At 40.0% G+C, this 21018-nt stretch overlaps 1 protein-coding gene across 3 annotated transcripts; it reads left to right on the forward strand.

Annotated features, from left to right (window-relative positions):
- The first annotated feature begins 1653 nt into the window (after positions 1-1653).
- gnb2 (guanine nucleotide binding protein (G protein), beta polypeptide 2) lies at positions 1654-18668 on the forward strand. 3 transcript variants are annotated; one of them, XM_062047857.1, is made up of 11 exons: positions 1654-1880; positions 2076-2160; positions 8632-8712; positions 8803-8841; positions 8918-9024; positions 11770-11833; positions 11960-12122; positions 14600-14666; positions 14752-14953; positions 15763-15979; positions 18178-18668. In XM_062047857.1, exons 3-11 carry the CDS (start codon positions 8656-8658, stop codon positions 18282-18284), a joined length of 1023 nt encoding a protein of 340 aa, XP_061903841.1. In that variant the 5' UTR covers positions 1654-1880; positions 2076-2160; positions 8632-8655; the 3' UTR covers positions 18285-18668. The 3 variants fall into 3 exon arrangements, with proteins under 3 accessions (XP_061903841.1, XP_061903840.1, XP_061903842.1); XM_062047856.1 differs by having other exon boundaries at positions 1654-1876; XM_062047858.1 differs by lacking the exons at positions 1654-1880; positions 2076-2160 and having other exon boundaries at positions 8611-8712.
- The last annotated feature ends 2350 nt before the right edge of the window (positions 18669-21018 follow it).

The following is a 21018-nucleotide window of genomic DNA, read 5'->3' on the forward strand; positions in this document are numbered from 1 at the left end:
CGGCTGTAGTATTACTATTGTTAGTTAGTTATTGTTGTTAGTTCTAACAATAGTAATACTACAGCCGTATTGGCTACAATAGAGAGCAAACCAATCAGATCACGCTGTTCAGTATTGTGGCCATTGATTGGTTCAGCCTCAGGAAGCATTCATTTACTGGATTAAAAGAGTGTAAAGATGACTATAGAGTGGTATTTCATGTGTAGAGGGCTCTCATAATGTTGGAAAAAAAACGTATTTAGAAAGTCGTAAACAGGTTTTTATGCCCTATCTATGACAATATTGGATTTATAAATACTGATTATTGCTTCTTGGAAATGTATTTATCGTGGTCCTATCCTGAAGCAATTAACCGCGATTAATGAGGGATGACTGTATAAACATGATCAACACAGGTCCATGTACCTTCTGTTCATTCTATTTCCAATTCTTAAATGCGAATCAAAAAACACATTTCGGGCCATTTTTTCTATTTTCATTTCTGAAACAAAAGTTGGACAACTATTTAATGACACTTTTTAAAAAAAAAACGACAATAGGACTCCTGCTGAACAAAGATGTTAACATTATGCTAAAAACATGCTAAGCGCAAAGGAAAAGCTAAAATACTGCTTCTGGCATCACACAGATAACCACAAATTTTTGCATTTTGGATTAACATGAATCAGATTTTTGTCTGCTTAGGCTGCTGCCCCCGCGACCCGACCTCAGATAAGCGGAAGAAAATGGATGGCTGGATGGATGGATGGAAAAAATAAAATCCATTAAAGGAAAACAGCACAAAATAAAATTTTATGGCAATATTTTCATGAAAATCAACCCTTTTTTTGGTTTGTTTTCAAATCTGCCATTTATAGTAAAAAAATCGAAAAACGGCCCTAACTTTGTTTTTTTGTTTTTCAGAATTGAAAACATTTTCAGCTGGATATATAATTGAAGAATGAGTGAGGGCTTTTTTAACATGTGGAAAAAATTGGTGCGTTTCTTTTTTCTTTTTTTTCTTTTTTCTTTTAACGTTACGGCCACCTATACTCAGTGGCCTAGTGGTTAGAGTGTCCGCCCTCAGATCGGTAGGTTGGGAGTTCAAACCCTGGCCGAGTCATACCAAAGACTATAACAATGGGACCCATTACCTCCCTGCTTGGCACTCAGCATCTAGGGTTGGAATTGGGGGTTAAATCACCCAAAAAATGATTCCCGGGCGCGGCACTGCTGCTGCCCACTGCTCCCCTCACCTCCCAGGGGGTGAACAAGGGGATGGGTCAAATGTAGAAGACACATTTCACCACACCTAGTGCGTGTGTGACAATCATTGGTACTTTAATCTTTAATCTCAACTTTCAAATTCTAGCCGCTTAAAAGCAGACAAAAAGACTTGAATATGCTTTCATGAAGCAAAAATATAATACCCAAGCTTGTTTGGATTATTCCCTTGTGTAACTGCAATCAAACAAAAACAAGATTTGCATGATATCTTGTTGTCATTCACTTTTCGAACAAGATTCACCTGAAACCTGCTGAAACATTGGAATATCCACGTTGACACGGCATCAACTAACACATTCTCGAGCTACAAACATATCGGTATCAGTATCGACCATACTGGCTCGTTCCACTCGGTATCGGATCGAACGTCAAAATGTGCAGTATCGCCCACCGCTAGTGATGAAGAGGGAGGAGGAGGAAGCCACGAAGAGAGGAAGGAAATGAAGATCACGTCACGAAGAGCAGAATCGGAGTAAAAAAAAAAGAGAAAAAAAGACGGAGTGCTATTTAATGGACGCTCCTCGCCTTGACGCCACCGCGGACTCTTCTTCTACAACCATGTCATCGTGGACTTGTTCGGCGTGAAAAGGGGAAACGCGGTCACGCAGCTGTGGGTATACATAAATATATATTCATACATATATATCTTTTTTGTTGTTGCTGGTGTGGAAATGTGTAAAGACCTCCTCTTCTTCTTCCTCCTCCGTGTGCCTGCCCACTGACGCTTCTTCGGGTGCATCTTCACACACAAAAAAAAAAAAAAAAAAAAAAAAAAAAAAGACTTACTGTTGCGTTTTTTTTCTTCATAGGGGAGGGGGATTTTTCTTTTTTACATCTGAAAAGCGGAAGGAGAAGAAGAAGAAGAAGAAGAAGGAGCATCGGGAGAATTAACAGGTAGCCACCCATCGTTTATGTCTATAGGCCGGCTTTCTATGTGTAAGATGGCTGGGTGGTGATGATGGTGATGATGATGATGGTGATGATGGTGATGATGATGATGATGATGATGTTCTATCCATCCGCATTGGAAAACATATTGTTGCTATGACTGCTGCCTCCGTGGGCCTGCTATTTCTATGCATTCTCATGATATTTCCTGGATGTTTAAAGATGGCTTCACTTTCCCTGACTCCATGTTAGCTGTGGGCTCTCCTCCAGCTGCAAGCCAAAGGGGTGGGGCAGCGAACCCCCTCGCTGAGGAGGATGCATCCACACGAGGCGGGGGGTTAGGGGGGCTGGGACGACGCTAATAGTCAAATAATATCCTTTATGTGCCATTTTGTCCTCCGTTGGCTGTTTGCAGGCCTCATTTTGGAAGCGCCTCATTGGCTGTGGAGCTGATGACACCTCCTTTTGTCTATTAGTAGCAAGTTCCAGTCACCCAAAGGAGGCCTTTAAGATGGAAATAGGCTCTAGTGCAGTGACCCTAGTTGGCCTGCAGCAAAATAGGACATTAGGACCAGTGCCTTATAAGATATATTCCCCTGCTAAATTAATTATAGCGAGCCCAAGTGTAACAGGTCCCCTCTGCTCAAGAGGGAGTGGTCCCTCCTCAGCATCTTCGTGTGCCTGGCGGTGATGCGGGCTGGGCTACATGGCCGCTTAGTCCGCACAGATTATTATTTCTCGCTAAAGCAGCTCACACCGACATAAATAGATTACCGGGCTTATTCTCACTAAAACTAAGAGATTTAAATCCATGCTCTTATTCCAGAGTGTTTATTTTTATTTGTATTGAATAGCTGGATCAGGGATGAAGAAGCAGGTTAATAATTTTTACTTCATTAGTAATCCCTCGTTTATCGCTGTTAATTGGTTCCGGACATGAACGCGTCAAATGAATGTCTGTCAAGTGTATGAATCATTAATTATGCAGTACAAAAGGGGATTCATATGGCCCCATTCGTCGCGGTTGACCTGACACATGAAACGTGACAATTTGGGGGGTGCGCTAGCCACTTATGCCACAGGACAGCCGCGGAGTGTTGAATGTCTTAAAAATTTGTTGTGTGGCAATTCCAGCTTGGACCACAGCGTCAGTTGCTTTGTAGAGTGGCACTTTCCATCATTTTCAGCAGACTGCATTGCACAATAATTAAAGATACCACCCAAGAATGAGGCCATATGAATCTCTTCCCTACTGTAAATCAAATATTTTCAGTATAAAAGATCCTCTTCACTATTTCCTAAATTTTTTTCACCATAATGAGAGTCATTTAGACATGAAATATTACCCTTGAGTCACCTTTACACACTTTTATTCCAATACAGTAATGCTGTCTGAGGCTGAGCCAATCAGTGGCCACAATACTGAACAACGTGCTCTGACTGGTTTGGTCTCCACGAGTGACCAATACTGCTGCGGTACTGATATTTTTAGTCCATTTAGTTTATACTTAAGAATGCTTAATTTAGAGCAAACTTTTTGTAGAATATGGCGCTGTGGCGAGGGACGACATTATTCTGATACACAATACAATTGTTAATACAATCCGAAACAGGGAAGAACAGGTCTAGTTGTCACGTTTTACTCTAGTCTGAATTGCTCATCATCAAAACTACAGGTTCCCGATCCGATATTGGTATCAGATATCAGTCCAATTGCAGCAAAAAAAACCCAGATGATATCGGGTTGCATGTACAATCTCTGATACAAGCAGTCAGTGAACATCTTAATGTCCTCCAATAAGCACACAAGTTTGATCGTTTCTTGTATTTTAGTCAAGTCATTTACTAAAGGTCAACATGGTAGGCTATAGGCTACAGCTACACAACAGCTGAGCACACAATAGCACCCTAGCTAGACATATGTAATAAGAAATTTGAAAACACTGCAGTCTAAAACACGGCATTTGTCAACACAAAACAAATAATTACAGATGCAAAATAATTACACATACAAAGTCTCCAAGGCAGAAGTGTAGTAGAAAGAATCCAGTAACAAACGTGTCCGCATCATTCAACCTACTGTGTCATGAGCTGAAATCCATGAACTTGAAAAGGTTAGTGTTTTTCATACCTACCATTGTTCTTGGAGTAATTTCGCTTGATCAAACCTTTTCTAACATTCCACACTACAAAATGCACTATGATTCCTGCTGATATCCTTTCGGATTAAAATCGGTATTGGCCAACACTCAAGGGTCCAATATCAGTATCTTATCAGGAGTGAACACCCCTAATCAAACATCTTTCAAGAGTCATTCCTGTATTAAATTGAAGTTGAAGGTGTCAGCTTTAAATGTGTATCCCTCGTCCATTTTCCAGCTCTTCAACCGACCCCATTGCGGGGGATGGTTGTCATCCACTATGGCGTTGGTTGTCACAATGTCATTTCATTGGCAACATTTTTTTTTTTTAAAGGCAGGAAAGCAGAAATAAATGTGAACGTTTAATTGCATTGACAGGTCGACAAAATACATACCTTAATGCATCCTAGCAGAGAATGAACAGGAAACACATCCTGAGGCCAGCCTACTGTACAGTGTATGCGATATGTTATGATAACCTTTATTGTCCATTTGCGGCCCGCAGGCCCGTATTTTGTGGCCCTCTACTTAATTTCATAGTTTAGTGTAATGGCAGGTGCACCGTGCGCAGCTAATAGGTAAATATATTTTTGCAATCTTGAATCCCACTACATAGAACACTGACTACAATAACGTTGCAGCACAACAAACACATGTAGGGGAACACAAAGAGCAACTTCCTGTAAGCAAGCGGAAATGTTTCTGACCATCTCCTGGGGAACTAAACAATGTCAAAATATACAATTTGGACATTTAATTTTACATGTATACCTACTGAAGGCTTATCATAGGTAAAGGTCACAATATCAGTGGTAGAAGTAGTTAACAAAAACCTTCACGGCCACCAGTGGCCCCCATGTAAATTGAGTTAGAGACCCCTGGTTTAAAGTAATAATGGCAGTGGAATGATGAGTACAGAGAGTGCGTGGGGTCCTAAATGATATATGTGGCTTTCCTGGCTGCCTGAGTGTAAAGATCTATAAGGGAGGACTGGGGGGAAATCAAATTATTTTACAGGCCTGTTTTATTATGAAGAAAAGTTTAGTTGTATGTTTGATGACAAGTGAGTTGTACCAGGAAGCCATGTTGAAAACTACCATGGATTCTATTAATGATTGACGCCACTCGGGAAGGGATTCATATGACCCCATTACTGGGTGGGTCTCGCGTTAGAGGAAGAGAGGGGTTAATCATTTTGCAATGCAGTCTGCTGAAAATGATGAAAAGCGCCACTCTATATAGCAGGGGTGTCCATACTTTTTCAGCAGGCGAGCTACTTATCAAATGACCAAGTCGAAGTGACTTGGTACATACCTTATATGTGAAGTGAAGTGAATTTTATATATATATATATATATATATATATATATATATATATATATATATATATATATATATATATATATATATATATATATATATATATATATATATATATATATATATATATATACACAGATAGATAGATAGATAGATAGATAGATAGATAGATAGATAGATAGATAGACAGACAGACAGACAGACAGACAGACAGATAGATAGATAGATAGATAGATAGATAGATAGATAGATAGATAGATAGATAGATAGATAGATAGATAGATAGATAGATAGATAGATAGATATATAGATAGATAGTTAGATAGATAGATAGATAGATAGATAGATAGATAGATAGATAGATAGATAGATAGATAGATAGATAGATAGATAGATATGAAACAGATGTTTTTTGTTAACATGATCAAAGGTGTTGAATAAAAATACAAGTTTGTTTAACGCATATAGTTTCCCTTATTTAATGAAGACAAGAATATAAGTTGTTTGTTACCCCTATTTTGCGACCAGCTTGTGACTTCATATAAAGTTAAAGTTAAAGTACCAATGATTGTTACACACACACTAGGTGTGGTGAGATTATCCTCTGCATTTTACCCATCACCCTCACCCCCTGGGAGGTGAGAGGAGCAGTGAGCAGCAGCGGTGGCCACGCCCGGAAATCCTTTTTGGTGATTTAACCCCCAATTCCAACCCTTGATGCTGAGTGCCGAGCAGGGAGGTAATGGGTCCCATTTTTATAATCTTTGGTATGACTCGGCGAGGGTTTCAACTCACGACCTACCGATCTCAGGGTGGACACTCTAACCACAAGGCCACTGAGCAGGTATATAGAAGATATGTAGAAGATATATAGATGAAGATTGATGATCGCTTATGTTTAGGTTTATTTTTTTTAATGCCTGACTGACACACCGTCCGCGATCGAGCGGTAGCTCGCAATCGACCTAATGGGCACCTGTGCTACATAGCAACTGACGCTGTGGTTAAAGTTTGAATTGGCACAAAACCAATTTTAAGATATTCAACACTCTACTGCCATTTCTCAGCTAAAGTGGATATTGCACCCCCCAACTAGTCACGTTTCATGTGTCAGGTAAACTGCCACGAATAGGGCCATATGAATCCCCTTCCTACTGTACACGAGGACTAACCCCAACTGGAACTTTTTGTCAGCTAATAACCATTTAAACCAGTGGTCAGCAACCTTTTTTAGGTTTAGGTCATGAACCAAGGCAAGATCGACCCCAACAACACCACCAACCGAGTCAAAATGCAAGCAGCTATGCTGGTCACTGTCTGGGGAGGGCTTGTTGTTCATTTTCCAGAATATTCTCGTGATGAAATGGTAAAGTCCCAAAGATCGACTCTTGATGGGTTGGTACCCCTAATCCAAACCATAGCTTTCCCTTTATACATTCTAAAGGTAACAATTGCTTCATGATAAAGCCACGGTGTAAAAGGCTGGAAGACAAAACCAGAGGAGCTTAAAATTCAAAATGTTTTCATGAATAAAAGTCCTCATACCTCAAGTTTAGCTGTCTTACTCCAGAGAAGACTATATAGGTGGGCTCTGATCCCATTTCCAGCAATTTCCACACCGATTGAGAGACAATACTCTCTCGTAACGAGTGTGACAACTAACCCTGTTCTCCCCATTAATAATAATGTATTTGTGTATGCATAACCCTTACTATCCTCAGGATTCATACCTACCATCGGCCTATTTCGTTAACTCTTTTAGTGATGTGTCTACGCTACAATTTTACAACCTCAATAGTAAACAGATCATCAAACAGTGTCGATCAAAATTGAGCAAAATCTTTGATGCATATTTTGCATGGAAGGGATTTACCAAATGAAGTGTCCGGTGAGTACATGTAACAAATAAAATATAAAATATTGAATGGCCTTTATTGTCATTGTGCATGGCAACAGCAAAATAGGCGGGGCTCTCCCACCCACTGCGCAATAGTGCAAAAACGCAAATAAATAGTTAGTAGCAAGATGGTCAAGAATGCTAAAAATGCTAAAAAACACAACGCTATACAGAATTGAAAATATATATAGCCAGTAAAATACTAAATAAAATATGCATTCTTGATAACGTATTGCACATGTCCAGTAGAGCAGTGGTTCTCAACCTTTTTTCAGTGATGTACCCCCTGTGAACATATTTTTAATTCAAGTACCCCCTAATCAGAGCAAAGCATTTTTGGTTGAAAAAAAGAGACAAAGAAGTAAAATACAGCACTATGTCATCAGTTTCTGATTTATTAAATTGTATAACAGTGCAAAATATTGCTCATTTGTAGTGGTCTTTCTTGAACTATTTGGAAAAAAAGATATAAAAATAACTAAACACTTGTTGAAAAATAAACAAGTGATTCAATTATAAATAAAGATTTCTACACATAGAAGTAATCATCAACTTAAAGTGCCCTCTTTGGGGATTGTAATAGAGATCCATCTGGATTCATGAACTTCATTCTAGACATGTATTTTGTTGAAGTATTATTCAATAAATATATTTATAAAGGATTTTTGAATTGTTGCTATTTTTAGAATATTTTAAAAAAAAATCTCACGTACCCCTTGGCATACCTTCAAGTACCCCCAGGGGTACGCGTACCCCCATTTGAGAACCACTGCAGTAGAGGGTGGCGGAGTATTTATACCTGAACAGGAAGTTGCATGGAGCAGTGGTTCTAAAAATGTTTTACCAAGTTTTTTTTCACCTCAGAAAAAACTTGGCTCTACAAGTACCACCAACATTAAAATACAGTAGCGTAGTAGGCCTAAATATTCATTAAAAACACGGCAGAGGTTCTATTGAACAAGTATATTTTAATAGTTTTGGCCACTGTAACATTACACACAGTTTGAACAGTAACACTGTGTTTGAATATTTAATTAACTGATTCTTTGGTTTACCACTAGATGGAGCCAGCATAACAGACTTGTCTGATTGTTATTAATGTGATGTCATTAATAACAGGCAGCAGCTACATCCAATCCCAAAATGAGTGAGCTGGAGCAGCTTCGCCAGGAGGCCGAGCAACTGAGGAACCAGATACGAGTACTTTTGAGTATTTCTATTGACCTGAGTACTTGCTTTGATGTTAGTTGTGTCCATTTCCTCCATTCTGCTGGTATTGTTGTTTTACAGGATGCCAGGAAAGCGTGTGGGGATTCGACGCTGACACAGGCAAGTGTCACATAATTGTTGTGGTGGGAATAATATGGACTTGTTTTCATATTCTCATCTTTTCTGTTTTCTGCAGATAACAGCTGGTCTGGATCCAGTGGGGAGGATACAGATGCGAACAAGACGCACCCTTCGTGGCCACCTTGCTAAGATCTATGCCATGCACTGGGGGTCAGACTCAAGGTGGGGACATGCTTATTCTGTCGCCACTGACTAATGTTTTGGATAATTTTTCAGTTATACCGGAAAATGTTCGCAAAAAGTCTGCCCCGATTTTCATATACGGTCAAACATCCTATGAATCGTAAGAATTCCACCCACACTTTGGTGACTCAATCTCTGAGCTTTTTTTTATTGAGTATGACTGCAAAATGAGCAACCACAGGGCCAAAGAAAGGTGCGAGTGCTAGTTTGATAAAGTAGGTGAGAAACACTACTGAATTCAAGTCTTAGCAAAGTGCGAAGCTATTGCCACGATGTGAAACGTTCAAATTATTTCATATGTAATCTATGTATTTTGCATTGTTTTCTGCATGCAAAACTTCAACTATTCTCTAATCTATGTATTTTTTATACCTGGACAGATTACTTCGATTTACATGATTTTTTTATGGGAGAAATTGATTTGGTTTTTGTTTAATGCGGTTTTTGTTGGACCTGTTGGAACTAATTTTTAGCAAAAATCCAGTCTCTTTGTATCGGCACACATGATATCAGATATCATATTAAGGATAATTAGAGCCACCTAGTGATACTACCTAAGATAATTCTTTACAGGAACACATTAGTTTATTAATTACAAGAGGATGAAGGACCAAGCAATTCATTTTGGCAGATCCCATGGCTGAATATAATAAACAAGTCTAAAAAAGTCAGTTCTAGACATTTATACATGCAAACTAACTAGGCGAAACAGAGCTTTTCTTCCTATTACTAACTCACATCCTAGCAGTCGTTCCGATGCTCATTTTAAGATAATAGTAATCAGAGTTATCAAACAACTGAGCTAAGAAATATTGAAGCCTTCTAAAGACAATTTACTTCCAGTTGTCATTTTATTGATATTAAAATCATGAAAGGTCATTTTTGGTGGTCACATTATCATAAATAATTCCATAACTGTACCCACTTGGTATCCAATGCAGCACGGGAGGGGGGTTCCCTAAGGCTCCTTCCCAAGGTTTCTTCTTTTTCCCCATTTTGGGCTTCTGGAGTTTTTCCATGCCCGGATGTGGGTTCAGATCAGGGGATGTTGTTGTGGTCTGTGCAGCCCTTAAGGCACTTGGGATTAAGGGTTATATGAATAAACTTTGATTGATTGATCGATATACAGTGGCGAAGGGATTCATATGGCCCCATTCCTAGGGGGATCTCACATGAGATATCATTTTGCAATGAAGTCTGCTGAAAATTACGGAATGCGCCGCTCTACATAGCCACTGACGCTGCGGTCAAAGTTGGAATTGCCACAAAATTAATTTTAAGATATTCAACACTCGACTGCCATCTGGCGGCTGAAGTGGATAGTGCACGCCCCCAATTTTTCACGTTTCATGTGTCAGGTAAACTGCGACGAATGGGGCCATATGTACTGTATCCCCTTCCTACTGTATTCATAGTCGTCTTATATAAGGATGCATGTTGCATCAGATTGAGTGGCGGGCCGTGCGTTTCCCACATGGGCCTTCAGTGATGTTCGACTTTGATGATTACCTCTAAAAATACCATCATTTATGTCACCACATGACCATTGCTGGAGAAATACCATACAGAAACACATTCACGCACTACTGTACATTGAAACACATCAACAGTGTACAAATAGGCTATTTTCTGGCGCATTTAAAAATCATTAAACCCGCATCAGCAATTAAAACATATCTTATGTGGTACTGTCAAAATAAAAAGTTGTAAAAAAACATTAAACGTGAAAAAATGTAAGGAATAATATATTTGAACTCACTATTTGTAGCACCCATTCAGCGTCGTGTAAGCCAGTGGTACCGCTCGTAGTCGGTTGATTCGAGTGGAAGTGGCGGGCATTTCCCCATTTCATCGCCGGGAGAGCTGAGCTAGCTTCCGGGGTTGGCCGACTTCATCTCACAAGATGTAGTTTCTCTTTGAATATTCTTCTTGAAAATGGTCTTGCAAATATATATCTGCCACCTAATCAACATTTTGTTCTCCTTCTCTGTGGGTTAAAAAAGTAACTATATTACATTAATCCGCCAACAGTCCCATGTGTGGCTCTGCTTATCTGCATAGCACCGCCGCGGCTCAAACCAGTGAGTATCCAATCACAGGACGCGTAAATGTCACGTTCAACATGAGGCCGGCTAGAAGGTCTTACTAAGAAAACAACTGGTGATCTGATTGGCTATCGCAATTATCTATCAACTGTATGTGCCCGTTCACTTACACAAACGCCCGCATTGTTGATTCTGAAGGCCCCGGGCAGATTTGGTACAGCATGGCAACATAAGCTAGCTGAATTCTGATTGGACAAAAACTCTAACCTAAAAACAACAGCGCTGGAAGTAGCATAATATGACATGAAGAAAATATGAATACTTATAGATATTTAAGGAAAGTAAATTTAAAAATTACTCTTATTTTTAATTATGATCATGATTTCTGGTTATGTTAGGCCAGCAGAGAAGGTCTTGATGACCACTGATCAGATTCAACAAAAAGTGAGGGTAGTGATCCACCAGAAGCAGCCGTGATGGACAAACTTGGTGTGTGTTCTAGCTGGTCCCCACTTTGCAGTCACTCACTTTTTGGGGGGTTTGTTCCCTGTTGAGTGTCATTTTTTTTGTTTTGTTTTGTTTTTGACATGCGAGGAAACTGTCTGGAAGGTTAATGTGTGCTTAAATAGGAATCCTAGAAGTGAGTGCTGATCACATGACGCAATGCGTGTCCCCCCAGGCTTCTTGTTAGCGCCTCTCAAGATGGCAAACTGATCGTGTGGGACAGCTACACCACTAACAAGGTACTCTCAGTTGTCACTTAATCCTGACATCTATCCATTAGGTGTCCCATGTTAGTAACAGTTCCTTGCCATTCTTACGCAACATGTCACGAGGTCTTACACAGATGTGTTTACCTTTTTTTGTAGATACACGCCATCCCTCTGCGCTCCTCCTGGGTGATGACCTGTGCGTACGCTCCGTCCGGAAACTACGTGGCGTGCGGAGGCCTGGATAACATCTGTTCTATCTACTGTCTGAAGACAAGAGAGGGGAACGTCAGGATCAGCAGGGAACTACCTGGACATACAGGTGAGAGAAACCAGCATCAAACCACTAATGACACCAGGAGTGTCGGTTGGCATGTCCAAGTCCCAGTGGGAGAATACAATAGGGACCTAATTAACGTGGTTCATTAGGCACAGGTTGGTAATGAAGCAAGATGTTACCTCCTGTCACATTTACATCAGTCCAATCAGTTTGCCTTTAGATGCCATTGTTTTAGAAATACTACAATAATGACCAGTTAGTATTACTTTACTTCATTACGGTACAAGCAGAAAACACTGTCCAACACTTCATTTTAATTCCACTCAATATTTATTTTGATATTTTTGTAACTGAACCATTGGAATAGTATTTAATATAGTACAAAATATGTTTTTTAATATAATTTTAAAATTTCTTCATCAATTATTTATGAATAAATAAAACATATCAGTGACCTAACAATAGAAGTTTTAAAGCCATGTAAGCTATTAAACAGAGCTGGCCCACGCTAAATTGGGGCCTGAAGCAGAATTGTAAATCTTTTTTTCCACACTTTTTTATTTACATAAAACAATTTGTGTACTTTTTTAAAAATCAAAATGTATTTAATTTAATGCATTTTTTGAACAAGTGGAAAATAACAATTTTACATCATCCATCCATCCGTTTTCTACCGCTTGTCGGGGAGCCTATCCCAGCTGCACTCTGGACAAAAATGTTTACATCATTAAAATATAAATTTTAAAAACTTTTCGATCTACTTTGACCAGGATTCAAACTCACTGCCACAGTTTTATGAGATGAGCACTAAAGTGTGTCAGTATATTCTAACCAGTGACAGAACAGGAGGCTGTACAGTATATAGTCCTTAATGAAAAAATGACATGTATGGAAACTTCCAGAACATGACACAAGATATATGCTGACACATGATGTACATTGTGAATGATAACCTAATTTAATAAATAAACAAAAGTCATACATTTAAATATCTGTTGTCGCAAGTAGAGATGTCCGACAATATCGGACTGCCAATATTATCGGCCGATAAATGCTTTGAAATGTAATATCGGAAATTATCGGTATCGGTTTCAAAATGATCGGTATCTGTTTCAAAAAGTAAAATTTATGACTTTGTAAAACGCCGCTTTGTACACGGACGTAGGGAGAAGTACAGAGTGCCAATAAACCTTAAAGGCACTTCCTTTGCGTGCCGGCCCAGTCACATAATAGCTACGGCTTTTCACACAGACAAGTGAATGCAAGCATACTTGGTCAACAGCCATACAGGTCACACTGAGGGTGGACGTATAAACAACTTTAACACTGTTGCAAATATGCGCCACACTGTGAACCCACACCAAACAAGAATGACAAACACATTTCGGGAGAACATCCGCACCGTAACACAATATAAACACAACAGAACAAATACCCTGAACCCCTTGCAGCACTAACTCTTCCAGGACGCTACAATATACACCCCCGCTACCCTCTACTCTATAAACCACGCCCACCTCAACCTCCTCATGCTCTCTCAGGGAGAGCATGTCCCAAATTCCAAGCTGCTGTTTTGAGGCATGTTAAAAAAAATAATGCACTTTGTGACTTCAATAATAAATATGGCAGTGCCATGTTGGCATTTTTTTCCATAACTTGAGTTGATTTATTTTGGAAAACCTTGTTACATTGTTTAATGCAACCAGCGGGGCATCACAACAAAATTAGGCATATTAATGTATTAATTCCACGGCTGTATATATCGGTATCGCTTGATATCAGAATCTGTACTTAAGAGTTGAACAATATCGGTATATCGGATATCGGCAAAAAAGCCATTATCGGACATCTCTAGTTGCAAGTTGTTCTGCACTTCTGTATATATTCAAAAAAGATCTTTAAAACCATTGAATAATTTCTGTAATACATTACACATACTGTAGAAACATGTAAACTACAATAAGATGACAATTTTTCCCAGGAAAAATGTTTTAAAAAAGGGTTAGTCGTATATTCGGGGTGTAGAGATTTATACACGCGTGGCCTCATTCGACTTTACCCCAAACTAGTCGGTGCTTTTCTTCATGTCACTCACACAAACTAGTGACCAAGAGAGATGCATCCGCAACAACAAAAAAACGTGTCTTTAAGGTTGGACAAATTAGCAAACCTAATGATGCTAATTTTAACCAATCAACAACACAAAATAAATATATCCTTTTTGTTTTAAATGACCAGTTATTCACTGATATATTATTATATTAGCTATTGTTATTAATGTTTTGGTCAAAAATGGGTCTATTTTATTACTATAAACCCCCACAATATACTGTAATGGTTGTCCAGGGTGTACCCCGCCTTCCGCCTGATTGTAGCTGAGATAGGCTCCAGCACCCCCTGCGACCCCAAAAGGGACAAGCGGTAGAAAATGGATGCAGTGGCGTAAAAGTGTACTGCATCCTACAAAAAGTTGTTTTTAACATTTAGTTTGTGTACTTCTATGTATAATACTGTCTCAGGTTACCTGTCATGTTGCCGTTTCATCGATGACAATCAAATCATCACAAGTTCAGGAGACACCACCTGGTGAGTAAAAAATTTTGTCAAAAGGCCAACGATTCGTTTCTTTCTTCGCGAACTGACCCCTAGAGTTCTCTGTCCGTCCTCGCAGTGCATTGTGGGACATCGAGACGAGCCAGCAGACCACGGTGTTCTCGGGCCACACGGGCGACGTCATGAGTCTGTCGCTGTCGCCCGACCTGCGCACCTTCGTATCGGGGGCCTGCGACGCCTCGGTGAAGCTGTGGGACATCAGAGACAGCATGTGCCGACAGACCTTTACGGGCCACGAGTCTGACATCAACGCCATCTGTGTGAGTGTCCGAGTGGAAAGGGCGGTGCTTCTCTAGTGCAGGGGTGTCAAACTCCTTTTAGATCTGGGGGCCACATGGAGAAAAATCTACTCCCAAGTGGGCCGAACTGGTAAAATCACAGCAAGATAACTTAAAAATAAAGATAACTTCAGATTGTTTTCTTTGTTTGAAAATAGAACAAGCACAAATGTACAAATCGTAATGTTGTTGGGTTTTTTTTACACTTACATGTTGCGGTTAATAATTTATTTATATTTTCTGAATAAATTATGTGATAATGTTCATTAGGTGTTAATTTTCAATCTATCAAGATAAAAAAAATTGTATCAATATCAAATTACAGGATGTTATTTATGTAGTTTGATCATTTTCCTCGACTGATGTACTAACATAATGTGGTTTATTTTGTACATATGTAGCATCATCTACAAAGATACAAAGAATTGCTATTTTGACATCCAGTGGACACATTTAGAACAGCTGTTTCATTCATTCAAAAATTTTAGGTTAATTTTTATACTTAGCAAACTCATCCCGCGGGCCGGATAACACCTGTTCGCGGGCCTGATCCACCCTTCGGGCCGTACGTTTGACACCCCTCATGCAGCCCTGACAAAAGATAAGCAGTGTTTAGCAAATGACTTAAGTACGATTACAAGAGAAATAGCAGCGGACTATATTAACCTTTTACATTGTTATGGTAAGTGTGGGGTTACCCACTGCTCTAGTGGCAAGCAATCAGCGGGTGTCCAAATATTTTTGTCCATGTAAGTGATAGCATCCTCTTACCTCTCCTCTGCGTCCCCCAGTTCTTCCCCAACGGCAGCGCCTTCGCCACGGGCTCTGACGACGCCACCTGCAGGCTGTTCGACTTGCGCGCCGACCAGGAGCTCAGCCTCTATTGCCATGACAACATCATCTGCGGCATCACCTCGGTGGCTTTCTCCCGCTCGGGCCGCCTGCTGCTGGCGGGCTACGACGACTTCAACTGTAACATCTGGGACGCCATGAAGGGGGACAGAGCAGGTGGGTGCTGGCCAGGTTCAGGAGAATCTGTAGATTTTCACTTTCCCGTTTGTGCACGCCAACACAAACCTGCGTATGTTGACAAAAATATGTTTAACATTCAAACACGAGTCGTTGGTTACTTCACTTCTAGCAGAAAAAAAAACAGTAAACCGTGTAACGGGTACACGTGTTCGTATTTTTCGTTACGGAGCCTTCAGTTTGGTACAGAGGCAATGGAGATACCGACATGCAAGGCACCTCTACAAGCCTCGGGAATATGCTTTACCAACGCAGTGAAAGACAGGCCGTGGAAGCGTGCAGAACTCCGCCACAAGTGTGCAGCTCAGCCTTTGACTAAACCTGTGCACGAGCGGATATCCGGACATTCAGGGCACCTCCACATGCTTCCAGGAGTGTGCTTTACCAACACGGTGTGAAAGCGTGAAGAATATCTTAACGATTGGGTTTCGGATTAGGGGATGTCTTTGTGGTTTGTGCAGCCATTTGAGGCACTGATTAAGGGCTATATAAATAAACTTTGATTAATCGATCGATTGAGTGTACAGCACAATCTTTGATTAGCAGCGAAGATTCAGACATGCAGGGCACCTCCACAAGGCCCCGGGAGTGTTCTTTACCAACAAAGTGAAAGACAAGCTGTGGAAGCATGAAGAGTACCTCAACAAGTGTGCAGCCTAGCCCTTGACTAATTGTAGAGTAGCGGAAATCCATGCAGCGCACCACCACAAGCCTTGGCAGTGTGCTTTACCAACACAATGAAAGATGAGGTGTGGAAGTGTGCAGCCCAGCCTTCCACTAACCGTACAGTAGCAGAGATCCAGCATAAGAGAAAGATGAGGTGTGGAAGCTTGCAGAACACCTCTGCACCCAGCCTTCAACTATAGCGATAGTGCCCTCCTACTGAAGTGCAGCCCGCAGAATCCATCCATCAATCCATCAATCCATTAATCCATCCATCCATCATCTTCTTCCAGAGAGTGGGGGCTTGCTCCCAGGACATTGGGGAACTTAAAGGATAGCAGCAGTTAGATTTTAGGAGGAATTGTAAACACAATAATGACATCTTGTAGAATGCCCCCACCGGTAAGAGTAGAGTGGCGGTCGCAGGTCAACCGACTTAAACTGATCAGAGGAAAGAGGTCAGGGAACTGGCCAAACAACAAACTGGGCTTTGTCCAGATTGGCCGGCTCCAAGGCTAGAGTTACGAAGAGTGGGGGTCTTCCTGTAAGGTGTATCTAGGCACAGTGGTCCGAGAGGACATCAGAAGAGTAATTTGTCCCATACTCTTTCTCCTGGAAGCTGCAGTTCCAGTCTGAGGCTCGCTGAAACTTTAAATTTTAGAAATAAAAGAAACAAATCAAAACGAAAAACCTAGCAAAAATGTATCAAAAGAGGCATAATGTAACAAGAAAAAAAGCTGAAAAGTTGATACTGATAAATAATTAGCATCTTCTTATTGTTGTACTTACCTGCTTTACTGTTTCACTTTCACAAAATAATTGGTATCATTTAGGATGTAGTGTTGTATTTATTTATTTATTTAATAGCTAAGTAGTAGAATAGTTTGTATTTTGTATCCATACTGTACCAAAAATGTATTAAATGGTGACTTTAATGCAGAGGTACGTGATGATGCCATATATCGATTCTTTCAAATCCGTATCTCGATTCTTCCATGTTGGTATCTCCATTTTTCTGCATGTCTTTCATGCATAGGACAATTGACAATCCTTCAAGTCTCTTGAAACAACTAAACTAAAATACACATGAATACATTATTACTGACCACAGCATTAGGTACACCTGCTACTGTATATGCAAGATGTGCATCAAAAAGTTCATGTTCACTTTTGATTGACAATGTTTATCATTGCCGTTTGTACAGTAATACGGACATTGTCAAGCACTACTGAGCATTATAGATGGTTTTAATATACTGTACTTCCTGCATTTCAGATAATAAAGACGAGTTATTTAAAGTGCTACATAGTTGACTTAAACAGTGATTTCTTTCATATTCACACATTCATAACCGTGCATGTTTCAGCGTCACAAATGATGACGTCGGGGGAAACACAAGGACGGCAGTGTTCTGTGTGAGCTTAAGACATTTCTGCTCAAGTCTGCGGGGGAAAAAAAAAAACATTTGAAAGTTTAACAAGTCTTCTTTTGTGTGTGTTTGACCCTCCTGCAGGAGTCCTGGCCGGCCATGACAATCGTGTGAGCTGTCTGGGCGTGACTGATGATGGCATGGCTGTGAGCACCGGGTCCTGGGACAGCTTCCTCAAGATCTGGAACTAATACACACACGCACACACACACACACACACACACACACACACACACACACACACACACACCCACACACACACACACACACACGCACGAACACACATGCACACACACTTCTGGCGAACACTAGTTGGCCAGCATGTGTTCGCACTGTAATGTAAGCTTCAACAAAGTGCAACAAGTGTACATAAGACATAGAATGACTTAGTTTACACCAATCACACATGCTACCTGCAGCTGACTGCAGCTGCAAGGCTACACACACACACACACACACACGCACACACACACACACACACATGCGCACGCACACACACAATGTAAAAAAAAAAAATACAAAAAAAACATCAGTGTGACCAAATACAGTTTTCTTGTATTTTAAACAAAATCACACCTATGACCTGAAGCCTTTGAAATAAAATGTTCCTTTTTCCCCGAGAGACAGCGCTCGTGTTCAGCAGGGGAGGAGACAATTCTGTCTTTGTTTACAATGAAGTCCAAGTCAGACAAGTACTATTCTTTAGTCTCCATGTTACAGTGACGCTTTTGAAAGGGGGATCGTTTTAATGCTGAAAAAGGTAACGAATTGCCAACTTATTCTCTAAACAAACCATCATGCTTCAGAGGTTTTTTATAGCTAGTTCTATGTCCCCATATTCAGTGCATTTGTTTTTTACACCTATTTTCTTCATGTTCTCCCCGTGTGCCTCAGATACACTTAACGGATTATTACTAGAGAAAACTGATAAGTGGTTAAGTAACTAAAAAAAAGAAACAAGCATTGTTAAGAAGCGTGTGAATGTAGCAGGAGCCATTATTCACACTTCAATCTGGACATTATGATGGTATAATTGTACATAATAATAATAAATAATAGCTTCTCCTGCCAGTGATTGTGGTCTTTTTTTTTTTTTTACTTCAAAAAAGACAAAAACATGTAGAATTGTCCCTTGTCCATGTTAATTGGTTCCGGACCTAACCACGATAAATAAATTTCCACGAGATAGCAATCCATCCATCCATTTTCTACCACTTGTCCCTTTTGGAGTCGCGGGGGGTGCTGGAGCATATCTCAGCAGATAAGAATCCATCCATCCATCCATTTCTACCGCTTATTCCCGAATCATTAATAATAAATATTATAGCATAAAACAACTGTTTATGACCATCTCAATACATTTTTCTACACAATGAGAAACCTATAAACATGAAAATACCATCTTTTAGTTACGTTTAGGCTCTTTTATTCCAACATGGTAATACTGGCTGAGGCTCAGCCAATCAGCAGACACGATACTAAACAGCGAGATCTGATTGGTTTGGTCTCCTCTAGTGGCCAATACTGTAGTACTAATATTTTTCCTTTTGACTATTTTTATACTTGACAATGCTTAATGTAGGACAGACAAATGTAAGAATAAAAACATCTGCAACGTGGTGAAACCGCAATATTTGTGGTGTGGGACGACTGTACGGGTGTTGGGCTACCTATAAATATACAGTATTTTAATTTGATAGAATAGCAACATGTCATGCAAATCATTGACGTTTATAGTGCTGTGAATAGTTCCTATTAAAATGACAACAGTATATATTTTCAATATAAAAGCCTAATCATATAGGTAGCTGTATCTTTGAAATAAGCTTGAAAAATGTATATACATAATACATCCATCCATTTTCTACCGCTTATCCCTTATGGCGTCGCGGGGGGTGCTGGAGCCTATCTCAGCTACAATCGGGCGGAAGGCGGGGTACACCCTGGACAAGTCGCCACCTCATCGCAGGGCCAACACCAACACAGATAGACAGACAACATTCACATAACCCTTTAAATAGCAGCTACCAAGTGGACTGTGGCGCCACCTATTGGTACGATACAAAATGGGCACAGTTCTGACGCAGATATGGAAATAAGTGTAAAAACACTGCATAATAAAACGAGACAATGTGAAATCAATAGATTTTATTTTTCAAACTTTTCTGTATTAGACATGAATTCATTGAACACAATCTTTTTCGAAAGTAAAGAGCTTATGAAACAATCTCTCACAAATAAGCACTGGCCAACTAAAAAACAACAACACTGCAGTGTACAGCAATAAAAAATAAAAAAACTTATTAGTTTTCTACTACAATTTATTGGCTTCAGTCAATCAATGCTGCTGATCACTCCTGTTGATTAGTATCATTTGAATGATTAGCTCGGATAATCATTTTTTGATCATCTTCATAATTCCTGGCATTCAGTAAAAGCAAAACAAGGAGAGGAATCACAGCTACTGATTGTGTTAAGCAAACAGAGACAAGTTGAAAAGAAAAGGTTACAGAGCAAGGAGAGAGTCACAAAGCAGCCATCAGTGATGCCTCCAAATGTTCTCCTGCTGAAGCCACGCTGAGATGGACCTCATCAAACGCTTGTATTGCTTGGAAAATGACTTTTGACAGCATTTGTCTTTCTGACTTTGTGCATCCTGCCTGTTCAGGAACACTCACATCACATCACAACATGTCAGCTTTTAATGGCTCCTGGTAGCAAACATGACCAACCATTGCCACTCTTACCACTTTCTAAATAAGGGACTGGCACGTGTTGATTTACAGGAATGTCGATTTTTCTCAAGGAAAAACTAGATATGCATGGCTGTACTGCATGGGCATACTCAAATTATTTATGATATTTTAACATACGGTGTGCCATTAAAGCCTGAAATTATAGTTAATCAGCGGACACTGTGCCGCT

Source organism: Entelurus aequoreus, linkage group LG05, assembly GCF_033978785.1.
Source record: "Entelurus aequoreus isolate RoL-2023_Sb linkage group LG05, RoL_Eaeq_v1.1, whole genome shotgun sequence".
In the NCBI taxonomy this organism is placed as follows: Eukaryota; Metazoa; Chordata; class Actinopteri; order Syngnathiformes; family Syngnathidae; genus Entelurus; species Entelurus aequoreus.